A 25,429-nucleotide genomic window follows, 5' to 3' on the forward strand; every position below is an offset into this window, starting at 1 on the left:
GGAGAGTAAAACAGAACCCTGATGCAGAAAGACTGCTCCCACCACAACAAGTGCACTTCTGAGCCTACACGAATAAAACAGACATGAACACTCCTCCTATGGTTAATCAATGATAAAGGTACTTTGAAAATACATTTATTGGTAAGCAACACATTTTATCTACTGTATTGCAAAGTAAATAATTTGATTATAATTGAGTGTAAAAGGATAGCCATTTCGAGTTTTGAGTGTGGTGTCTGGAACTTTCAGGATGTATGAGGTACCATAAGTCCAATTTTTCAAACAGAAGACCAATTTGCATCGATCTAGAATGACGTAGAGACATCAGTTAGCATTTTTTTTTAATCCCAGCAAAATCACTATCAGAACTCAATCATCATCTCAAACTCAGACTGCCTCTGAGCTTGGGAAAAGGTGCTATCCCTAATTGCAGGTTTTCTTGATGTCCAGCACAAGAGGTGCATAGTGGTTATGTTACTGGACTAATAATCCAAAGGCCGAGAGATTCAGAGACACGAGTTCAAATCCCACCATGGCAGCTGGGGAATTTAAATTCAGTTAGTTAAATAAAAATCTGGAATAAAAGGCCAGTATCAGTGATGGTGATCATGTAACGACTAGATTATTGTAAAAACTCAACTGGTTCACTAATGTCCTTTCGGGAAGGAAATCTGCCATCCTTACCTGGTCTGGTTGACTCTTAACTGCCCTCTGAATTTCCTAGCAAGCCACTCGGTTGTCAAGAAAGCGGCTCACCACCACTTCTCGAGGGCAATTAGGGTGGGCAATAAATGCTGGCATCGCCCATATCCAATGAATTTAAAAAATATATTTTTCTTTCTTGACTGATGATGCTCTGAAAATCACCCCGCAGAGCACCAGTGGCAAAACTAAAATTGGTGCATGTGCATGGATGCTTTAAAGTCACGCTCTTGGCTTCTGTTTTCTGGCTGTGAACTGTCCCCGGTGTTATTGGGATGTCTCTACTCAGCTCAGCAATACAAAAAATGCTATTACTGACCTGGTTATACACACCCCCTGAGGCGGCAGGTAGTTTGCCCTGCCAGGGACACCAGCCCCATCCCCACGAATTCTAAGGGCTGGATTTTCGACATTGATGATTTCGGGGCGGTAATGGTGGCGGGGCATTAAAGTTTGCGCCGGGGAACAGTTTTCTGCCTCAGTCATCAAAATTGGGCAGCTGAGCCATGAGTCTGGGATGCTGCGCCAAGGGAGATGTTGTACACCTCTCTTGGGCGTCAGCATGGGAAAATCCCGAGCTAAAGAGCCGGGCCGGGAGCGCTCCAAGAGACGTCTGGGGAGAAAAAAAAAACCTGAAAAAAAACTACCCCACAAAAACATTCCCATTATATAGCCCACACCACCACAACATAAAGTGCGCTGGTGTCACAACCAGGGCTATGGCACCGCGGGGCCGCAAACACGGCCCCAAGAACCCCCGCGGGGCGCTGGAGGCTGACCGCCCGCCCAGAAGACCTCACCGCCACTCCGAGGCGAAGAATGGAACGCAAAGGACCGGAAAATCCACCCCTAAAGCTGAAATCAATGGTGCCGGCAGCCATATATGAAAGACCAGCTATTTAGCTTCTGCGGAACAGATTTTCCTGCTCCTGCGTTTGGAGCTATTGGATCACCTGGGCACAGCGAGATCAGGAAAATCGGTGGGGAGGAGTGTACCGTAATGGTACCTGCCCAATTTTTTTATTCCTTAATATAAATGGAAGGAAAATCAGGTGTACTCCCCTCCAACTGATTCTCCTGTGTTCGCAAACTAACAGTTCCAGGTGCAGGAGCAGGAAATTCGGTAAAAATTACCTCCATATACAACGTTAATAAGATCCATTCATTAGCAAAAATAAAAGTGATTTATTTTCCGTAACATTTTATAGGATGGAGAGGTTCATTATATTCATGGAATTGTGCCTGCTGCAACACCAATGGGAGCAAGGAGGCTGAGGTTTGATGCATTATAAAACAAGCTAGTTTATCTTTAGTTTACCCTACAGGGTTCCTCCTCTGAGCCTTCAGCCAAACATAACTGAAGCAGATTGGACTTGGCAGTGACAAATGGACTCCTGTGAAGGAGTCAGGTGAGGCGATGAGTTATCGCACAGCGTGGGTTAAGTGGCGGGGGAGGCTGATGGGGGGAATAAAAATGCAGGAGCTGCTGCATTCTGCTGGGCTTTTTTTCATGATGCAAAGCGGCAGATTTTTCACACTTGCACTGCTTTAACCTGACATACTAAGAGTTCCCAGAATTAATGAAAACATCTGTCACTGTAGCACATCAATCTGCAACTCCAACTTGGAAGTCACTCGAACAAGAAGCCAGTTGAAATAATGCACGGCAGGGTTAAAGTTAACAGTAGACTGAGAAGTGGTAGCTGATGTTGCTGAACAGATAGGTTGGGGTTACGCTGCCCCCAGTGGTGTAGTAGGTAAATGCACTGAGTAATGTATAACCGAGCCATATCGATTAGGGGAAAGCACCAGGGTTAGAAATTCATTGAATTAGCGTGACCTGTTAGTGCCTGGAGAGGGGCGCTAACAGGCCGCTAAATGCTTACCGACTGAGCGACGCGCTGTCAGTGCCCCCCGCAAACTTCAGTGGCGGTTTACTGGAGGCGCTGCACACTCGAGCACCACCCACTTGGTGATGTCACCAAGTGTGCAACACTCCCTCAGCCCCGTGGTCATGAACTTGACTGCTTTCGCCTGCCGTAGCGCCTGCCGCTACTTCCAACAGGGCAAGCAGGCATCGCAGAGAAGCTGCCGGGACGATATGTCCGAGGGGGAGCAGGTGGGCAGTTAAAATAAAACCTTTTTCCCATTAATGCATCTCTCCTAGATGCTGGACACTGTTGTTTAGCTGCCTTGGCTTTTCATTAACTTTTCGGGTGGTCCAGCTGACCTCCCCTTTAGGCGCTGGGATGCCGGTTTCCTAGCGGCTGAACTTCAGTGATGGCGCCCCAGGAATCAGGGTTAGCACCCTAAGAGGGGTGTGGGACGCTTCCCTAAGTGCTCCACTCCCCTCTTGGGGCGCTAAAAGTGAATATCCCAGTTGGAGGCGGTAAACATCACCTGGTATTAACGTTAGCAACCAGGCAGTGTCACCACCTCAAACTGGGGCTATACTGAAATTTTAGCCCCTAGTGTGATGGTTGGTCTGTAGGATCTCAGTGCCCCTGGACTAGGGAGGATTGAAATCAGCCACGGTTCTGGCTCTTGCTTGTTATCCAGTACTTCTGATGACAAGTACTGATTCTGGTTGCTGGCTGAGGACAGAATCCAGCTTGGCTATGATGACCCTGCAATGGCGTAGCCTGCTGACACTCAGCTCCTGAAATTCTAATAGATTCCCAATCCATCTCTCAGTCAGATGCCGGAACATAGGACAGAACTTGGTGCCCATGCTGCACAGAGATCAGCCAGCAACAAGAGCCAGAACTGTGGCTGATTTCAATCCTCTCTCGTCCAGGGGCACTGAGGCCAAATGTCACTCAGATCATTTTACTGTAGGGGGCGACCATGTTTGGAACCCATCATCATCATAGGTGGTCCCTCGGAATCGAGGAAGACTTGCTTCCACTCCTGGGGCCCAAGTTTCCACATGATTTACGCCTGATTTTTAGGAGCATCTGGTGGAGAACGGACTATCTTAGAAATCGCAATGCTCCACATTTTTTTTTCTGCAGTTCTAGTCAGGTAGAACAGTTCTACTTTAGAACAGAATTTATTCTTCAAAAGGGGGCGTGTCCGGCCACTGACGCCTGATTTGAAAGTTTCCACAGTGAAAACGTACTCCAAACTAAAGTAGAATGGAGCCAGTGAAGATTTTTGTAGAACTGAAAAAACCTGTTCTACACATTAAAAAATCAGGCGCAGGTTACAAATTAGGCGTCCGGAACGAGGTGGGGGGGGGAAGGGAAGTCATTAAATTCTACAATCAATCCTTATTTATACTTCTACAAATATTATACAAATAAATCCAACCTGAATAAACATTTATAAGCAAAGAAAAGATTAAATAAACCATCTTCCTACCTGTGTGAAAGTGCTTCAGCCATCGTTCGAAGGAAACCGCCGTTTATTGCCGCGCAGGGGAGGGAGGGGAAGGAGACAGCAGCTTGTTGCCGTGGAGGGAGGGGAGGGAGGGGAAGGAGACAGCAGCTTGTTGCCGTGGAGGGAGGGGAGGGAGGGGAAGGAGACAGCAGTTTGTTGCCGCGCAGGGGAGGGAGGGGAAGGAGACAGCGGCTTGTTGCCGTGGAGGGAGGGGAGGGAGGGGAAGGAGACAGCGGCTTGTTGCCGTGGAGGGAGGGGAGGGAGGGGAAGGAGACAGCGGCTTGTTGCCGTGGAGGGAGGGGAGGGAGGGGAAGGAGACAGCGGCTTGTTGCCGTGGAGAGAGGGGAGGGAGGGGAAGGAGACAGCGGCTTGTTGCCGCGGAGGGGAGGGAGGGGAAGGAGACAGCGGCTTGTTGCCGCGGAGGGGAGGGAGGGGAAGGAGACAGTGAGAAGGGAAGCCTCAGTGCTGATGTGCTGATGGCAATGTGCTTTTATTAAAAAATGTTCAAAAATTAATCAGCTACAAAGAACTACAAAAATGGCCGAGTGCCAATGTTTTCTTCACACTGAGCATGCGCGAATGCTCTAACGCGCACGCGCAGTGTTGCCGGCAGGAAAAAAACTAATTTAAATAGTACCCGCCCCCTCCCACTTACAAAATCGGCGCGAGTGTAGGCTCCGCCCCCCTGGGCGCCGCGCCAAACAGACAAGGAGCTGCAAAGCGCTCAAGAATAGCGCGTTTTTTGTCTGCCGCCGTTTTAGGCGCGAAAAACGGGCGCCCAGCTCGGAGGGGCACCCGTTTTTTATCCTGTGGAAACTTGGGCCCCTGAAGTGAGTTCTTTGGTGGCTGAATAGTCCAATACGAGAACCACTGACCCTGTCACAGGTGGAACAGATAGTCGTTGAGGGAAAGGGTGGGTGGGACTGGTTTGCCGCACGCTCTTTCCACTGCCTGCACTTGATTTCTGCATGCTCTTGGCAATGAGACTCGAATTGCTCAGTGCCCTCCTGGATGCACTTTCTCCACTTAGGGCAGTCTTTGGCCAGGGACTCCCAGGTGTCAGTGGGGATGTCGCACTTTATCAGGGAGGCTTTGAGGGTGTCCCTGTAACGTTTCCTCTACCCACCTTTGGCTCGTTTGCCGTGAAGGAGCTCCGAGTAGAGCACTTGCTTTGGGAGTCTCGTGTTTGGCATGCGAACTATGTGGTCTGCCCAGTGGAGCTGATCAAGTGTGGTCAGTGCTTCAATGCTGGGGATGTTAGCCTGGTTGAGGACGCTGATGTTGGTGCGCCTGTCCTCCCAGGAGATTTGTAGGATCTTGCGGAGACATCGTTGGTGGTATTTTTCCAGCGACTTGAGGCGTCTACTGTACATGGTCCATGTCTCTGAGCCATACAGGAGGGCAGGTATTGCTACAGCACTGTAGACCATGAGCTTGGTGGCAGTTTTGAGGGCCTGGTCTTCAAACACTCTTTTTATCTCGTGTTTGGAACCACCACCCCAATGTCAAGGGGATGTGTCTAAGGGAGTTCCTGGGCTATGCCAGGAATTTTGCCCAGTACGCTTTGAGGCCTAAGCGGAACTCACGCCAGCCGAGAGCTAGGATGAGTTCTGATGAACCCTTTGAGAGGTCTACAGGGGAGGATAATCAATCTTGAAGGGGATCGGTTACCTTCCTTGAGTCATGCTCAAGAGACTTGTGCACGTAATCCATGCTGAAGTTCAGTGCAGTACTAAGGGAGTGCTGCACTGTTGGAGGTGCCATCTTTCAGATGTGCCGTTATCTCTGACCCCTCAGGTGGATGTAGAAGGTCACGCGGCAATATTCAAAGAAGAGCAGGGGAGTTCTCACTGTGTCCTGGACAATATGTGTCCCTTAACCAACACCTAAAAAACAGATAGAAACATAGAAACATAGAAAATAGGTGCAGGAGTAGGCCATTCGGCCCTTCTAGCCTGCACCGCCATTCAATGAGTTCATGGCTGAACATTCAACTTCAGTACCCCATTCCTGCTTTCTCGCCAAACCCCTTGATCCCCCTAGTAGTAAGGACCTCATCTAACTCCTTTTTGAATATATTTAGTGAATTGGCCTCAACAACTTTCTGTGGTAGAGAATTCCACAGGTTCACCACTCTCTGGGTGAAGAAGTTCCTCCGCATCTCGGTCCTAAATGGCTTACCCCTTATCCTTAGACTGTGACCTCTGGTTCTGGACTTCCCCAACATTGGGAACATTCTTCCTGCATCTAACCTGTCTAACCCCGTCAGAATTTTAAATGTTTCTATGAGGTCCCCTCTCATTCTTCTGAACTCCAGTGAATACAAGCCCAGTTGATCCAGTCTTTCTTGATAGGTCAGTCCCGCCATCCTGGGAATCAGTCTGGTGAACCTTCGCTGCACTCCCTCAATAGCAAGAATGTCCTTCCTCAGGTTAGGAGACCAAAACTGTACACAATACTCCAGGTGTGGCCTCACCAATGCCCTGTACAACTGTAGCAACACCTCCCTGCCCCTGTACTCAAATCCCCTCGCTATGATCTGGTCATTTATCTCACTGCTGTCTTTGGGAGCTTACTGTGTGCAAATTGGTTGCCGCATTTCCTACATTACAACAGTGACTACATATCAAAATGCATGAGTTGTAAAGTGCTTTCAGCCATCCTGAGGTTGTGAAAGGTACTATATAAATGAAAGTTCTTTCTTTAATTACCCCATTTAGGATGGCGTCTCCATCTTAGGCCATCAGTGGGCGTATGGCCTGTTCTGCTGCAGTTCTTCCGGTATAACAGACCGATGAAAGTTTAGGGTTCTCACTGTCTTAGCCCACATCTGGGAGTGCCGCTTGATGAGGTACCAGAGGAGCACGTAGGGAACTCTGCCTCAGAATGAGTCAGCACCTTCACAAAGAGAGCAATGAAGAAAACCTTTGGCCTTATTCTCAAAGACAGACTTGGAGAGGACCATACTGGGCTTTTATGCCAATATTTATTCAGATGAAAATAATGAAGCCTTTAATTGACCAAGAACCAGAAATAGCAAAGGAAGTGAATTGTCTGAACAATTAAGAGTTTGAACTCTGCAGGCAGTTGTAACATGTAGCATCATGTAGATTTTCAGCAAAATGAGGTTTCCAGATAATATGTCACATTCTTGAATTTCAAACATGTGCTTCCAAGTGGCATTACAATTAAAAGTGATTAACTTTGACAGCACGACTGGTTTTACATCTGTGGTGTGTGTATGTGGCGGGGGTTTGAGGGAATTACCAAGACTGTGAAATCAGCAGCATTATATTCTATGCTTGCTCCTACACCATACATTAATAATAATCTTTAAGTCTTTCACTTGAAGATGAAACGGACAGCTGTCAATGCTGCCAATCTGAAAGAAGACTGTTTGACCATAAGAGAGGAAGACAGCTGAGCCCGATGCTGGTCCCAACCAATGTCTACATTTCTTACTCTAGGTCAATGGATAGGGATCCGGATTCAAAATCCTTACTGATTTCCCTTTCATTGCAGCATAGGAGCACTGCAACAAACTTTAACATTGCTCTGACTAAAACCAACCCACACATCACAGACTGGAGATTGAACTCAGAGTGTTCCTTTCTCTGTGGGCTGAGTCCCTATGGACCAGGAGAGGTGTGATGAAGGAGAGGTGTGCATTCGAGTGCAAGATAGAAAGGATGATGTGGTCCAGTTAACTTGATATAACTTGGAGTCTTCCAGCAAGAAAATGAAAATAGTTCAGTTGGAAGGAGATCCGATTATGAATAAATCATGGTTTTTTAGACCTCAAGTGATGCCCAAATAGACTAAGTTTAAAAAAATTTGTTCGTAGGATATGATCATTCCTAATTGCCCTCGAGAAGGTGGCAGTTAGCCACCTTCTTGAACCGCTGCAGTCCGTGCTGTGAAGGTACTCCCACAATGCTGTTGGGGAGGGAGTTCCAGGATTTTGACCCAGCGACGATGAAGGAACGGCGATATATTTCCAAGTCAGGATGGTGTGTGACTCGGAGGGGAACTTGCAGGTGAATGTGTTCCCACGCACCTGCTGCTCTTGTCCTTCTAGGTGGTAGAGATTGCGGGTTTGGAAGGTGCTGTCGAAGAAGCCTTGGCGAGTTGCTTGGGGAGGGGGACAATTGTTTGATTTTCCTGGAACTTTGAGGAAGGTTAATGTTGGTGAAGTCAGGAAATAAAGGAATTCACATCTGATACATGGTGCACCATTTTGCTTGATGCTTTCGAGAGTTATTCCTTGTGCTACAATTTATTTCAATAATGGACATATCGTAGAGCTCGAAAACACTAAAGCCACAATCTAATATTATGTTTGATACGCAACTCATTATTTCCAGAATTTGCACTTGATTGGAACAGACATGAGTGTGAAACTGACTGTTTATTTAAGGTCTATTTATGGATTTTCTGGCTGTATGATCTTGGAATAATATTGATGCTCTATAGTCACATAACCTGAAATAAAAGGGTTGTCTGTTCAAAACTCCAATTCAGTGTCATTTTCTCAAATTATATTTCTTTCTAATATGAAGGTAGGATGAGACACTGGGTGGTGCCATTAGACAGTGGCCTTTTGTCTCTATGACATGGGTTCAAATCAGCATGTGTAATGATATGAAAGTCTGCTCAGTCTACTAACAGTAAGGAATATGTTATAAGAACATAAGAACATAAGAAATAGGAGCAGGAGTAGGCCATACGGCTCCTCAAGCAAGCTCCGCCATTCAATAAGATCATGGCTGATCTGATCATGGACTCAGCTCCACTTCTCTGCCCGCTTCCCATAATCCCTTATCATTTAAGAAACTGTCTATTTCTGTCTTAAATTTATTCAATGTCCCAGCTTCCACAGCTCTCTGAGGCAGCGAATTCCACAGATTTACAACGCTCTGAGAGAAGAAATTTCTCCTCATCTCAGTTTTAAATGGGCGGCCACTTATTCTAAGATTATGCCCTCTAGTTCTAGTCTCCCCCATCAGTGGAAACATCCTCTCTGCATCCACCTTGTCAAGCCCCCTCATAATCTTATACGTTTCGATAAGATCACCTCTCATTCTTCTGAATTCCAATGAGTAGAGGCCCAACCTACTCAACCTTTCCTCATAAGTCAACCTCCTCATCTCTGGAATCAACCTAATGAACCTTCTCTGAACTGCCTCCAAAGCAAGTATATCCTTTCGTAAACATAACATGTTGAAAAGTCCAAATCCAGTTCCTAGTGAACATAGCCCCAGTTCCTAATTGGCACGGTCCCACACTTACAAAACCACAGTTTATAGTCACCCTCATTCAGAGAGGATCCAGGCTCCGTATAAAATGGAAAACTTTCTGCAAGGGATGCTGGTGAGCTTGGGACAGAGGCATACTGTTGGGCCAGAGTAGAGAGAGCTATGTTCCGTGTCTATCTATGAACATAAGAACATAAAAATTTGTAACAGGAGTAGGCCATTTGGCCCCTCGAGTCTGCTCCGCCATTCAATAAGATCATGGCTGATCTTCTACCTCAACTCCACTTTTCTGCACTAACCGCATATCCTTTGATTCCCTCAATATCCAAACATCTATCGATCTCTGTCTTGAATACACGAGGCTATAGTATAATCTAGGCTATATCGGATCCAGTAGTGACTGGATCACCGACACTGGAGCCGGAAATGGAAAAGTGTCCCATTTCCCGCACCACGATAAGCATAAAATTCACGAAGTATAAAAAAAGTCTCGGAGCTGGAGTGGCTGCGCTGATACCAGATGGGGCTGAAAATAGTTTTTGTTGTGTTCTGGTGATATTCAACCTCCTGCAGTCCTTAGAATTCCCGAGCGCTCGAGTTATCCATGGCTTCTCACAAGTGAAATGAAGCAGATTCTATTATCGTATAGCTAATGTGTGTTTTTTTTAATACACAGCTAAAGAATCTTTCTTTTCAAAAAGATCAGTGAGGTTAAACCAATTTCGCTGCATGATTATGTGAGCCAGGCATTTTGATCTCAGATTGATAGCTTAGCTTCACTCCGGTGTTGTCTTTAACAACTCAGTCTCTCCAAAGTGGGAAGCTTTCACATTTGTCTTGCTTCATGTTCACACACCATTCCGGTTCTTTGAAAGGCCAAAATCATTCCTGAAAATGCTTGCACCCTTTGTGAAAATGTTGGTTTGTGCGTGTCTACAGCTGCTTTTAAATAGCAGGCTCGGAAATTTATTACCAAAGCCGCCTGGTGCTCTCTGTTGTTAATTGAATGTGTGGCACCGCACAGCAATGTATGGAGTGGACGATCGAGAAGGTTCTTCACAATCCCTTCTCAATCAATAGACCAATCCAAATCCTTGCTCTCCAAACTGGAAAACCTCATACCTGTTCCCACTGTAGCTTTGGTTGCCTCTCTGTTAAGACATCAGCTCAGGAAATTAGAGAACAAGAGAAATCAAGTCAAACTACATCAATGTTGCAAAACTCCCATGAGCTCATTAGCCCCCCCCGAGTTTGACAATGCTGACCAAATTTAAATAAGACCAAAAGTGGGGTCAGAAATAGCTATCTGGCTTTCAGTCCTTCCATTCAGCCACCCTCAATCTGTCCAACTATCTATGTATATATTTAACGCATTAAAAATCATAGAATCATAGAATGGGAGGCCATTTGGCCTGTCGAGCCCATGCCGACACTCTGCAAGATCACTCTGCTAGTCCCACTCTCCCGCCCTTTCCCCGTAGACCTGTAAATTATTTTCCTTCAGGTACTTATCCAATTCCCTTTGAAAGCCACGGTTGTGTCTGCCTCCACCATCCTCTCGGGCAGTGCATTCCAGATCCTAACCACTCGCTGCGTAAAAAAGTTTTCCTCATGTCGCCTTTGGTTCTTTTGCCAATCACCTTAAATCTGTGTCCTCTATTTCTCGACCCTTCTGCCAATGGGAACAGTTTCTCTTTATCTACTCTGTCCAGATCCCTCCTGTCTAAGTTCCTGTAATATTGTGGGATTGTAATAATATAGTGAGCTTCAAATATTGTTGATAAGTCTATGCTAATCAGCTGACGCCACAGTACCAATCAATCCCAACATTGGTCTGTGATTTTTAGCCCCCCCCCACCTCATTAATCCTCTAAGGAACGTCACCCCGACTGGCCATCCTTTGCTTTGCCCCCAGGATGGCTCAAGTGTTCCCCTTCTGCTTGACTTCCTCCCTTGGGCACATTCTAAACACTTCAGCTCCAGTTCCAGCTCCACTCGCTCCTCTAACCAAGACCTGCCCAAGTATTTTAATTGTGATTCTGCTCCGCTCCCTCCTATAGAGGCCCAACCTGTGATTCTAGTTCTGGCCACTCTCCCTGAGCCTACACCCCATTCCTGCTGCTCTCCCAAGCTCCATGCCACACTTTTGCTAATCTGTTTTGGGCCAAGACATTCATTATGCACTGCTTGGCTCAGTCCAGTGTTGCCTCACGTCAAGAACGAAAGAGTGTAGTCACTGTTGTAATGTAGGAAACGCAGCAGCCAATTTGTGCACATCAACCTCCTACCAACAGCAATGTGACAATGACCAGGTAATCTGTTTTTTTGTTATGTTGATTGAGGGATAAATATTGGCCAGGACACCGGGGATAACTCCCCTGCTCCTCTTCAATATAGTGCCATAGGATCTTTTATGTCCACCTGAGAGAGCAGACATGGCCTCAGTTTAACATCTCATCCAAATGACGACAACTCTGACACTGCAGCACACTCTCAGCACTGCACTAGAGTGCCAGCCTAGATTTATGTGCTCAAGTCTCTGGTGTGGGCCTTGAATGTTGGCGAATGGAATGTGGGCGAATGGAATGTGGGCGAATGGAATGTTGGCCTTCATTGCGAGAGGGATTGAGTACAAAAGCAGGGAGGTCCTGCTGCAACTGTATAGGATATTGGTGAAGCAGCACCTGGAGTACTGCGTGCAGTTTTGGTCACCTTACTTAAGGAAGGATATACTAGCTTTGGAGGGGGTACAGAGACGATTCACTCGGCTGATTCCGGAGATGAGCGGGTTACCTTATGATGATAGATTGAGTAGACTGGGTCTTTACTCGTTGGAGTTCAGAAGGATGAGGGGTGATCTTATAGAAACATTTAAAATAATGAAAAGGATAGACAAGATAGAGGCGGAGAGGTTGTTTCCACTGGTCGGGGAGACTAGAACTAGGGGGCACAGCCTCAAAATACGGGGGAGCCAATTTAAAACCGAGTTAAGAAGGAATTTTTTCTCCCAGAGGGTTGTGAATCTGTGGAATTCTCTGCCCAAGGAAGCAGTTGAGGCTAGCTCATTGAATGTATTCAAATCACAGATAGATAGATTTTTAACCAATAAGGGAATTAAGGGTTATGGGGAGCGGGCGGGTAAGTGGAGCTGAGTCCACGGCCAGATCAGCCATGATCTTGTTGAATGGCGGAGCAGGCTCGAGGGGCTAGATGGCCTACTCCTGTTCCTAATTCTTATGTTCTTATGTTCTTATGAACCCACAGCCTTCTGACTCAGTCAAGTGTACTACCCACTGAGCCACAGCTGACACTGTGTTAACAGACTCACTAACTCTGGGTTCTCCTTATATTCTTAGCTGCACTCCCTCCCAGCATCGTGTTTCTACCCCCACCCCCTCTCATCCAATCTGAGCTAATCTGCTACCTCTCAGCATAGGCTCCTGCTCTCTTCCAGACCTGAAATTCCCAGTTTCTCTAATCACCAAGCATGCTGCAGCAGCTCTGGGACTCACCAGTACTGGCCAAGGTAGCGGCTCTGGATTATCAGGATATCAACGAGAAGACCAGCTAACCTGCAGTAGGCATTCCCCTCTAGCTCAGCACCCATCCTTAGCTCACTTTTGGGAACTTGTTCCCCATTCTGTTCTACCCTGCGGGCCCCTGCCTCCTCCCAGCTCCAGCTTCTCGCGCAACCCCTGACCCATGTTATAGCAGCTGACAGGGTGCCCTCTTTGCCACAGCCTCTTCCCAGCCTCAGTTACATTATGGTCTGGGCTTTGAAGAAGCTAAAAGGCACAACCTAAGTAGATCAGTAAAGTAAGATGTTCTCGACACATAGAGAGAGTGTGAGAGATGCAGAAGAGGGAAAGGAAGATTTACATAAAGAGGGAAAAAGAATGAAAAAAAGTCGGAGACAACTGTCGAGATGTAACAGCCTCACTGAGAGAAAACATAAAAAACAAACAAAAAGACAGAGGCAGTGAGAAACATTTAGTGAGAGGCACAAGCAACAGAAAGAAACAACGGGCTGGATTTTACGCTTTGCTTGTTTCGGGGCGGTAATGGCAGCGGGGCGGTAAAGTTTGTGCCCGGGAACTGTCCGCGCCTCAGTCAACAATCTCGGCAGTTGGGCCCTGAGTGTGGGATGGAGCGCTAGGAGAGGCGATACACACCTCTCTTATGGTGCTAGGCCAGCTGAGCAAGTGACAATCCCGAGCTAAACAGCGGGCCTTGGAGCGCTCTGAGAGAGGTCTGGGGAGAAAATAAAATCCAGTAAAATCCCACCAAAAACATTCCCAGTACATAACTCGCCACTACAACATAAATTGTAATAAAAATAAAATAATAAACAATCACACTTACCTGAGGTCGCCATTACTCACCTCACTGCAGCCACTACCCGCTTTCACAGGCGGTCCCAGCACAGAGCGCTACGGATCAGGCAGGAGCCAGAAAATCGAGCTGGTTTCGCAACTAGGGGCGTTGTACAACAGCTCATCTCTTCCGGGCTGTACTGCTCCGCGCCGCGCAAACCCCAGCAGGGTGCTAGAAGCTGGACGCCTGCCCGGAAGAGCTTACCACCGCCATTGCCCCCCCTCCGGGGCAAAAACTGAAGCGGCAACCAGCCGAAAATCCAACCCAACTTCTTTTCTGTCTGCAAGCAATGCCACAACAACAACACCTTTAATGTACTAAAATGTCCCAAGGTGCTTCACATCAGTGCCATCAAACAACATTTGACACCGAGCCTCATAAGGAAATATTAGGGCAGATGACCGAAAGCTTGGTCAAAGAGGTGGGTTTTAAGGAGCGTCTTAAAGGAGGAAAGAGAGGTAGAGGTTTAGGGAGGGAATTCCAGAGCTTAGGGCCTTGGCAACTGAAGCCAATGGTGGAGCGATGAAAATCGAGAAAGCGTAAGGGCCAGAATTGGAGGAGCGCAGAGATCGCGGAGAGTCGAGGGCTGGAGGAGGTTACAGAGATTGGGAGAGGTGACCAGTAATCAATCAATATGTATATTTTTATAGATATATAAACAATTAAATGATATATTATGTAATCATAAGCCAGTCACAATGCAGTAATGATACCAAGTGATTACTTATTCACTCGTGTACATCACTGCTCACCAGTACATCATTGCTCAGTCATGACCCAGTATGCAATATACCTACATGGTAGTGCCATTGCAGCAGAGCTGGTCTCCAGTCGTCTTGGTTAACCCTTGCCACTGTCGAGCCCGTGTGGTGGCTGGTGTGCAATGGCCACCACACGTTAAAAAAATCCACGCACAGGCATCTTCCACCCTTCAATATATAGTTCAGGACTTGTAATATTGGGTCCTTCATTGAAAGACCTGTGAACTCATCCCTTTTTGGCATGGAAGCAAGTCATCCTCGATGCGAGGGACCGCCTATGATGATGGATGATATCTTTAAAAAGAAATTCTCCTTATCTGGATATTTAGCATTTTACGAAGATAAGAATGCCAGAGAAAAAATAATTACGGACAAACCCTGTAGAGTTTTGGATATGATTCTGGTTTGGCAGCCTGGTAATTTATGGACAAATGCCGATTTTGAGTGCCGGGACATCTCTTTGTTTCTACGGAGGAGCAGGAAATACATTTTTCCAGATCGTTAACTTGACAAAGGAAATTAGTTTGCTGCATTACAACTAAAAATCTAAATTATGTCACAGAAGATACTCATGCATCAAGGCATCTTGAAGATGTCTTTCTTAATTGTTAGCTATTACAAGGAATTAAATAATCATGTGTATCAAAATTCCTTATCTTTGCATTGGATCCAGAATATTAATTCAGCATTTAACTAAAAGAGATAAATATGAATATTGCCACCCTGGGTTGTGAGATGCGCATTAAAGGCAGCATGATCCAGCACATTAAAAGTCAGTTTTCTTAAACATAAATTGTACATCGGTTAATCTATTAGCTTCCTGTTGCTTTTTTACATTAGGTGGCCATTTCAGACAACAGAAATTATGCACCATATTGAATGCTAATGCCACTTAAATGAATAAATGAGCCTTGGAGTTGCAATGCTACGATTTTAGTTATGAGGAGTCATCCATAATTGTCATCATTTTCACAGGCATACAATGAGTAGTGCAGAGGAGGAATACTCCACTTTTGTATAAAAATGTATCTGTTTCTGTTGAGAAAACTGTGAAGGGTCACGGTGCACTGTGCAGGACATTCTTGTGGGTGAAAAGAGCAGGAGAGGATAAGGTCAGTTTTAATGGGATTTGGGCATCTTTGGCACAGCCAACATTTATTGCCCATCCCTAATTGCCCTTAACTGAGTGGCTTGCTAGACCATTTCAGAGGGCAGTTAAGCAACCACATTGCTGTGGGTCTGGAATCACATGGAGGCCAGACAAGGTAAGGACATTGATTTCCTTCCCGAAAGAACATTAGTGAACCAGATGAGTTTTTACAACAATCTGCTGGTTTCATAAGAACATAAGAAATAGGAGCAGAGTAGGCCATACGGCCCCTCGAGCCTGCTCCGCCATTTAATACGATCGTGGCTGATCCAATCATGGACTCAGGTCCACTTCCCTGCCCGCTCCCCATAACCCCTTATCAGTTATTCATGGTCACCATGACTGATACTTGCTTTTTCTTCCAGATTTATTTAATTAACTGAATTTAAATTCCCCAGCTGTTGTGGTGGGATTTGAACTCATGTCGCTGGATCATGTCCAGACCATTGAATTATTAGTCCAGTAATATAACCACTATGCTACCATTCCCTTAAAGACATAGTGATTTGCTGATGCCCACCTTTCGTTGCAAAAGCTGTAGATTGTGGCATGATCAGAGAAGTTGGAGATTGAGAAAGAAAGGTGAAGTAACTTCCATATATTTAGCGCCTTACACAACCTCAGGAGGTCCCAAAGTGCTTTAGAGCTGTTGAAGTACTTTTGAAGTGTTGCCACTGTAGTATTGTAGGAAAGTGATACAGCCATCGTCCGCCCACCTGCCACCATGTTTGGAGACAGTGAGGAATTACCGAGTGTTCCTGCCGAAACAGGCGGGAGTCTCATTGATCAGGGGCCCTGACATTAGTGTTCAAATAGGCGCATCGCTGCGCAGGCCATTGCCCAGTGGGACTGAGAGCAGTCTAACCATCTCCTTCATGGGACTGCTGGAGGCCACTCCGCACACACTCTAGGTAAAGCGTTTTACTGCCGGACCCTCCCTGGCACCCACCATGATCGCTTGCTCCTCCTTCGAATAAATATTGCCGGATTGTAGCCCCTCCCCCCCCGCCCCACCCAATCAGCAAGCTGCCTGATAATGTACGTAATACACAGGCAGCTCGCCAAGAATATTTTAATGCAGCCTGACTGTGAAAATGGTTCTGACCTTCAACGAAGATCATTGAGGAGGTGGTGGGCTTGCTCCACTTAACGCCTGACCATTGAGTGGGGAGGGTCACATGAAAACCGAACACCATGGAAGTGACTTGAAATGGCTGACTATGATCCAGGAACACCGAAGTTGTAAATATAATGGGCTCGAAATTCAGTACCCGCTGGAAAGCTGGTGCTCCCCCACCTTTTTGTGGCCATTAGCGCCAATGTTTTTCTGTGGCAGCTCCAAAAGTGAACAAATTGGTTTTAGCGTTAATGAACCTTTCCAACGTGGATTTTTCAGCGGTGTGGCTGTCTTAATTTTGAGCATTACCACCGCTAAGAAATTCAGCATGCAGGTAAGGGTTTCTAATGAGCCAGCTGCTCCCTGACCTTTTTAAAGGGAAGGTTTGCAGCAAGGCTCTGAGGGGGGAAGGAGTTTGGAAGGATGGCTGGTGCAAGAGGAGCTAACAGGTTCACTGATCTGGAGCTGGGGACACTGATGGACGATGTGAAGGACAGAAGAAGAATACTGTTTCCTGACATGGGGAGAACTGGCAGACAGGCAGTACATAATGCATGGAGGGAGATTGCAGGGGAGGATGCTGGCCAGTCTGTACCCGGCCCTTCCAGCCCCAGAGCTGTTCCAGGGCGTCCTAGAAGGACAGCTGTCGGTCCCAGACAACAACCACAGCAGCCCTCCCGGACCCATGATGCAGCCACAGGGATGACACTTAGGTATAGTGTTAAGATAGTCACGCATAAGAGGTGTTATCGTGAGATGCACAAGGGTAAAAACATTATTAGAGTATTAGTATATTGTTCTTTATGTACTGTTTTTGCAGAGATTTTAATAATTTGATAAGTCTTTATTTTTGGCACATATATCTGACCAGATGTTTCATTTGGGAATGGACAATTCTGCGTTAAGGCACTCATTGCGATGGCCATTGAAAGTGGGACCTGAAGGGTCATGTGTGGATGGGATTATCTGAAGCGAGCAGCTATGAGACGCAGCTGCACCTCCCTTCCAGGGTTGCAATGGGGGCGACGCCTCTTAGCTCTGGGGCGACGGGGATCCTCCGCCACCTTCTCATCAGGTGTTACTGCTGGCTCGACCTCCATCGGCTGTCCCCCTCACGATGGCCAGGTTGTGCATCATGCAGCAGATCACGACGATTATGGAGACCCGTTGAAGAGAGTACTGCAAGGCACCTCTAGAGCGGTCCAAGCACCGGAACCTCTGCTGAAGGATGCCTATGTACTGCTCGATGATGCACCTGGTGGCACAATGAGCGTCATTGTATGCATGCTCTGGCGCTGTCCAGTGAGCAGCCAAGTGGACAGGGGATAGCCCTTGTCCCCAAGCAGCCAACCGCAATCCTGATTCGGGCCGGTGAAGACGGCGGGCACACTGGTCTGGTGCACAATGAACGAATCATGACTGCTGCCTGGGTACCTCGCATCAACCGCCAGGATCCGACGCTGGTGGTCACACACGAGCTGCACATTCAGCGAGTGGAAGCCTTTGCGTTTCACAAAGATCTCGGGGTGACGATGTGGCGCACTCAGCCCAACGTGTGCGCAGTCACTGGCATCCTGTACCCTCGGGAAGCCTGCCATTCGGGCAAATCCGGCCTGCTGCTCCACCTGTTTGTCCCTTGTCATCGGGAAGGAGATGCACTGGACGCTTCTCCTGTGCAGTGCCTCTGTGACCCGCTGGGTACACTGATGTGCCAAGAATTGGGAGATATTGCCAATGTCTGCAGTGTAAGACTGGAAAGACCCCGTGGCGTAAAAATTCAAGGCAATGGTGACCTTGGTCTCCATGGTGAGGGCGATCCTGAGGCGTGTTTAAGGCTGCAGATCTTCTTGCAGGACAGTGCGGAGCTCCCTCGGTACTTCCGTCTGAAATGGTAGCCTTCGCAGGCATTGCTTATCACTGAGCTGGAGGAAGGAGAACTGAGGTCTGTAGACCCTTTGAGGATATGGCCTCCTTCCTCCACATCTACGTTGGCCATCTCCCCTGGCAGCTGCCTGCTGGCCATCTCCCTGGTTCTCCTCATTCTCGGGCTCCTATGGAGGTTCTTGCTGGAAAGGCTCCTCTCCCAGTATTTGGAGGGAGGGGGGTAGGTCAGCATCCCTCACCCTCCTCCTGATGCCATCTCCCTCCTGGCCACCCTCTCCAGTTGCAGGTCTGCACACATCTGCACGCCCTTCTCTCTGCTGTGCAGCCATGGCTGCTGCCCCCCTTGCCCGCTGCCTCTCTGCACGGTGCTGACAGCGATGCCTTCTCCTGTGTGCCGCCCTGCCTCTGCCCAGGTGTACCAGGTGTCGCACTCCCAACACTCCTCCCATCCTCAGGGTGAACCCTGCCAAGCAGGTCTCTGCAGCCCAGAATGAGGCCTAAGGCCTCCACTAAAGCATCAGACCTGAAAGTCCTCCAAAAGTCTGTGAAAACCCCTGAGCAGCACTCAACGGGTTTAATGGAGCCAAAACAATAACAAACTACTGACCACAGGAAATGGACCCGATCGCGGCAAACCTCCAGCGGTGTCACGTTCGAGCACTGACTGGAAAACCTCGCGGGGGCACTGCCGGGAAAAATCCTACTTTTTTATCCCAGAATATCGCTGTTGTGACCGCTTTTCAGCAGCGCGCACACTGCTGAGCTCACCACTGCAAACCTTCCTTTACGGCGGTTTCACTGCGTCGTTTCCGGTGGAAGTGCGCACCACTCAAATCTCGCCCTCCCTCCGAGCTGAATATGGCTCAGGGAGGGAAAAATACCCCACCCCACGCGTGGTAGCCCTCCCTTCAGGGACGGTGAATTTCGGCCCCAGTGTATCCTCAAATCTTTTCCTCTCTGTATGCAAGCAGATGAGAGCAAGCAAAATAAATATGAAAGTGTTTTACGTTTAAATAATTGATCAATTCAATGCTTTTTCTATGCATCAGTGACTAACTTGTACTGCTTGCAATTTAATATACCAGATGCTGCTCACGATATGGTCTCCTCTACATTGGGGAGACCAAACGCAGATTGGGTGACCACTTTGCAGAACACTTCCGTTCAGTCCGTGAGTGTGATCTCGAGCTTCCAGTCGCCTGTCACTTTAATTCTCCACTCTATGGATCAACTGGGCTTGTATTCACTGGAGTTCAGAAGAATGAGAGGGGACCTCATAGAAACGTTTAAAATTCTGACGGGGTTAGACAGGTTAGATGCAGGAAGAATGTTCCCAATGTTGGGGAAGTCCAGAACCAGGGGACACAGTCTAAGGATAAGGGGGAAGCCATTTAGGACCGAGATGAGGAGGAATTTCTTCACCCAGAGAGTGGTGAACCTGTGGAATTCTCTACCACAGAAAGTTGTTGAGGCCAATTCACTAAATATATTCAAAAAGGAGTTAGATGAAGTCCTTACTACTAGGGGAATCAAGGGGTATGGTGAGAAAGCAGGAATGGGGTACTGAAGTTGCATGTTCAGCCATGAACTCATTGAATGGCGGTGCAGGCTAGAAGGGCCGAATGGCCTACTCCTGCACCTATTTTCTATGTTTCTATGTTTCTATGTTTCCACTCTGACCTCTCTATCCTCAGCCTCCTAAAATGTTCCAATGAAGCTCAACGTAAGCTGGAGGAACAGCATCTCATTTTTTGTTTAGGCACTTTACAGCCTCTGGACTCAACATCAAGTTCAAAAATTTCAAACCATAACCTCTACCCCAATTTTTTTTTTCCTTTTTCTCTCTTTCCCACGGCAGTTGTTGTTGAAACTGCCGTCTCCATTTACAACCTAACTAGACTCAACTTGTCCCATCACCATCTCCTTTTGCCTTGCACCATCATCCCTTTTGTCTCTTAATTGCTCCTGCCTTCCACCCAATCACAGACCTTCCCTTTTGTTCTTTCCTCCCCTCTCCCCTTTCCCTGCCTTGCTTAAAATTCTGTTACATCTCTAACTTTTTCCAATTCTGACAAAAGGTCATTGACCTGAAACGTTAACTCTGTTTCTCTCTCCACAGGTGCTGCCTGACCTGCTGAGTATTTCCAGTATTTTGTTTTTATTTCAAATTCAAGCATCCGCAATATTTTGCTTTTGCAATACTTTTTCTTGGTGTTTTTAAACTTGGGTGGCGTGCACGTGGTTATGGGTGTTAGTGTGGGTTTATATAGGTAAATGTGTTGTGTGGGTAAGTGTGGGTTTGTGTAGGTGTGTGGGTAAGTGTGTGAGTGTGGCTTTGTGTGGGTGTGCAGATAAGTGTGAATATGGGTGCGTGGGTGAGTGTGGATTTGTGTAGGTGTGTGGGTAAGTGTGTGAATGTGAGTTTGTGTGGGCAAGTGTGTGAGTGTGGGTGTGTGTGCGAGTGTGTGAGTGTGGCTTTGTGTGGGTGCATGGGTAAGTGTGTAAGTGTGAGTGTGGCTTTGTGTGGGTGCTTGGGTAAGTGTGTGAGTGTGGGTGCATGGGCAAGTATGAGTGTGGCTTTGCGTGTGGGTGCGTGGGTGAGTGTGAGTAAGTGTGTGAGTGTGGGTAAGTGTGGGTGCATGTGTGTGTGGGTGCGTGGGTAAGTGTGTGTGTGTGTATGGGTGCGTGGGTAAGTGTGTGGGTGAGTGTGTGAGTGTGGGTAAGTGTGTGAGTGTGGTTAAGTGTGTGAGTGTGGGTGCATGTGTGTGTGGGTGCGTGGGTAAGTGTGTGTGTGAGTGTGGGTAAGTGTGTGTATGGGTGTGTGGGTAAGTGTGTGAGTGTGGGTAAGTGTGTGAGTGTGGGTAAGTGTGTGAGTGTGGGTGCATGTGTGTGTGGGTGCGTGGGTAAGTGTGTGGGTGAGTGTGTGAGTGTGGAGTGTGTGAGTGTGGGTACGTGCATTGTGTGTGTGTCAATATACATGTATGTGTGTGTGTATTTCTATGTCTGTTTGTTTATATGAATTGTGAATGAGTGTATTTATATTATATATATATCTAGAAAATCAATCCTGGTAATAGAGAAAAGGCTACCATGTCCAGGAAATTTTCAATCACGACACAGGAACACTTCTGTTCTTATCTCTTAACACTCAGAATTGATTTCAATCAGGATATCAGCAAGTGCTACATATTCTAGTCACTCCTAACTATTATAGCAAAACAGCCATGGGGAAATGCAGTTTTTAAATGAATCCTGCCAGTTTCACACTACTGTTATTCTGTTTAACCTCCTCCCAAACCATTTTGTGTTAGAAAATGACAAAATCTGGCCTAAGCCACTAAATTGCAGTGGGACTAATTTGCATTGGATTATGCAGTTGAGGCTTAATATAAAAAGATGGCTGAGGTTGCTACTCAGCAATTTTTCATTTTTGATCAGTCAGTGATTCAAATTGACTTTTACTTCCAAAGCAGAGACTTTATTTGGATTTACAAATGGGCTAGAGGAAAAATTGCAGCAAGTCAATTTAAAAAAAAAAGGAGTTTATACAAAATTCTTTATAGAATGTTTTAGAAAGAGAAACCTGTCTGGTATAATACTTCAAGCAGGGAAGTTAGCTTATAAAGCGTTGGAAAAATTGCAGCAAAGTGATTGTTAACTTTGGAGTTACTTTGTGAGCTGCTGGAACTGAATATCGAGACTCTCAGAAAAAGACCATGCTTTGTTAATGGATTGGCAGCTTCTTTTGTTTGATATTTGTTCTCAGGATGTGAGCGACACTGTGCAAGGCGACATTTATTGCTCATCCTGTGTTGTCCTGAGAAGGTAGCAATGGGCCTTCTCCTTGACCAGCTACAGTCTTTGTGCTGATTGATGGTGCTGTCTCAATGTTTGCTAGGGAGCTAGAGTATTTAACCCTATGATGCTGAAGCAAGTTGTCTGTATCAAGATGTTGTGTGTCAAGCTGGAGAGGATTGGGCTAGAAATTAGTCATCGTTGCACCAGTTTTCTGGGCAGAAAATGGAGGCAAAAAGGAGCAACTTTTCCAGTCTTTGCCCGGCACCTGAAGGACGCCTAAAGCACTGCTGACACCATATTGGCCTCAATAACAGGCGTTACGCTAAAAAGTCGAATTCCACATTTGCAGACTTAAATGGCTGAATGGAATTATGTTAACTATGGTATAGGCGCAGTCCATCTATACTGATGGAGAAGTAACGAGTCGGTTGGCTTTCTTCAGTCTGTGGAAATTGAAAGGCTGCCAACTGTACCACCAGAATCGTTATTAAGAAAAGCTTTTTATAAACAAGTGTCCGCAATGCCCTGGACTTGGGATGGGGAACACTGGTCCCTTCTCCTGATTGCTGTCTAGTAACCCTCGCTGGAAAGTGCATGTGAGTGGATGCCAGATGAAAAAAGAAAGACTTGCCTTTATATAGCACCTTTCACAACCACTGGAAGTCTCAAAGCACTTTAGAGCCAATGAAGTACATTTGGTGTGTAATCACTGTTGTAATGTAGGAAACGCGGCAGCCAACTTGCGCACAGCAGACTCCTTCAAACAGCAACATGATAATGACCAGATAATCTGTGCTTTTGTTATGTTGATTGAGGGATAAATATTAACCAGGACACCGGGCATAACTCAATCTCCCCTGTTCTTCTTCGAAATAGTGCCATGGGATCTTTTATGTCCACCTGAGAAAGCAGACAGGGCCTCGGTTTAACCTCTCATCCAAAAGATGGCGCCTCCGACAGTGCAGCACTCCCTCAGCACTGCACTGGAGTGTCAGCCTAGATTTATATGCTCAAGTCCCTGGCTTGAAACCACAACCTTCTGACTCAGAGGCAAGTGTGCTACCCACTGAGCCACAGCTGAGGACTGGACCAGGCTTGGCTGTGGTGAACAGCTTGCTGTCCAGGGTTATATATTGAGAACAAGTCATGATCATGACCGAAGTAGCTCAGGGTAGCTGCACTTGTAGAACTGAAGCCCAGTGAAAGGAGTTTGAAAAAAAGTCGGGTTTGTAGTCTGTCGGCTGTATTGTGAAACAAAAATAAAGGGAGTCATTGCTGGGAGGTAATCTTGCTTATTCCAATATAATTCCCTTTGGCACCAGCTCAGCAAAAACCGTAACACACCACTGATCTCAACCCTACAGAATGCATACTGCGAAAGGAAGAACCCTGCATACTCATGGATATCTGCGTCATTTCCTTTTTCCTGTGGCCTTCTGGCTTTAAAGTTGCTTTTCAGAGGTATCCCCAAGTGCAGACTTTTTTTGGAGGATTCCAACTTCAGTAAAATCGCGAGCAGGCATCCTGGGCGTTGAGCAAATGTAAAGGAGCCTCTTTGGTAACTTTTAGAGTTAGTTGGTAGTTCAGATAACTTCAACGTGAAAGACAAAATATCTGGAATTCATATTGCAATATATGCGTCTGTGAGTATACACACTGATTTGTGAAGCTGTTGAGTAGGGAGTGGCTTAGCCAATCACGTGATGTTAACAAGACTCAATAAAATCCCAGCCAGTTGGGTTTGGTAGATCCATGATGAGAGAGGTGGTTGTGAGCATGGTGGATGAATTGGTAATGTGTAATGTGATTGTTAAACCTTTGCTAATAAACCAGCTAGTTCTGAATTCTTAAGCAAAGAACCCATGAAGCAAATACATTACACATATGTTTTGTTCATGTTTCATTAAAAGTTAATAGTGTTCTTTTATTTTTCCCCTTAACGTTTCAAGAAAACTAGCAAAGAAACGAAAAGATACCCTGAGCAGTACTCGGCAGGAGATGACTGTGATGGTAAATTCAATGGACAAGAGTTTTACCGAGCAAGGTACTAACTGTGATGAGGCTTTCTCCTTCATGGATACACACAATCTGAATGGAAGAGGTGAGTTAATAAGAAGTTCCATCACTTAAGGAGACAGCCCCCAAATTCTGTAAATCACTGAACCATTCTTTCCCATTTCCTCTCAGCCGTGTCCTCACCATCTTCATTTACTGTGAAGACCAATACCCTGAAGACCCCATCAATACAGAATTCCTACTACCCAGGTAGTTGAGTTACTTGCTTCTTACACTGTGCATGCAACTGAAAGTTTCTCTGTTTATGCAGTTCACGATTATTGTCCTTCTGAGAAGAAAGTAATAGACTTCAGACATTGGTGTTTCAAGAATAATTTATTTTGCAATATGTGGGAAGTACAACTTGTAGGCAGGTCTGATGTTACCAGCCAGGTGGGGCTATGACTATTCAAGTGCTTCTCAAGTCACTTCTGCAACTTAGCTGCCAATTTATGGTTCCCTTTTAGTTTTACGTGGGAATTGTCATGGCCAACAGTGAGATATGATCAGTAAATCTGACACCAAAATTGCTTGGATAGCCCGTGAGCCAGGATACCGATGAGTTACACACAGTCTGTCTTTCTGTCTTACAGTTGGGGAGCTCGATCACATCTTACTGCTGGCCTTAATGTGTGTTCTATTTATACCAAATGTTTGAACATCATTTCAAAACAAATTAGTGGTTTATTGGTTTGACAGGTACAGAGATAAATGCAAAAACAAAACCTCCAAAGTCCCCAGACCACACGAATGGTATAAGAACATAAAAAATAGGAGCAGAAGTCGGCCATATGGGCCCTCGAGCCTGCACCGACCGCCATTCAATAAGATCATGGCTGATCTGATCTTGGCCTCAACTCCACTTTCCCACCCGCTCCCCATAACCCTTGACTCCCTATAAATGTAAAGTGCAACTCCGGACTACATGTCGTTATAGAATGCATTGATGCCG

At 46.4% G+C, this 25,429-nt stretch overlaps 1 protein-coding gene across 8 annotated transcripts in view; it reads left to right on the forward strand.

Annotated features, from left to right (window-relative positions):
- LOC139277433 (receptor-type tyrosine-protein phosphatase mu-like) overlaps positions 1–25,429 on the forward strand; it is a 1,220,924-nt gene that overhangs the window by 972,568 nt on the left and 222,927 nt on the right. For all 8 annotated transcript variants that reach the window (XM_070895883.1, XM_070895900.1, XM_070895892.1 and 5 more), the window contains 2 exons: positions 24,372–24,523; positions 24,610–24,687. In XM_070895883.1, the coding sequence (XP_070751984.1) occupies positions 24,372–24,523; positions 24,610–24,687 (230 nt within the window). The remainder of the gene's footprint in view (positions 1–24,371; positions 24,524–24,609; positions 24,688–25,429) is intronic.

The sequence above is a fragment of the Pristiophorus japonicus genome, chromosome 1 (assembly GCF_044704955.1).
Source record: "Pristiophorus japonicus isolate sPriJap1 chromosome 1, sPriJap1.hap1, whole genome shotgun sequence".
Classification (NCBI taxonomy): domain Eukaryota; kingdom Metazoa; phylum Chordata; class Chondrichthyes; family Pristiophoridae; genus Pristiophorus; species Pristiophorus japonicus.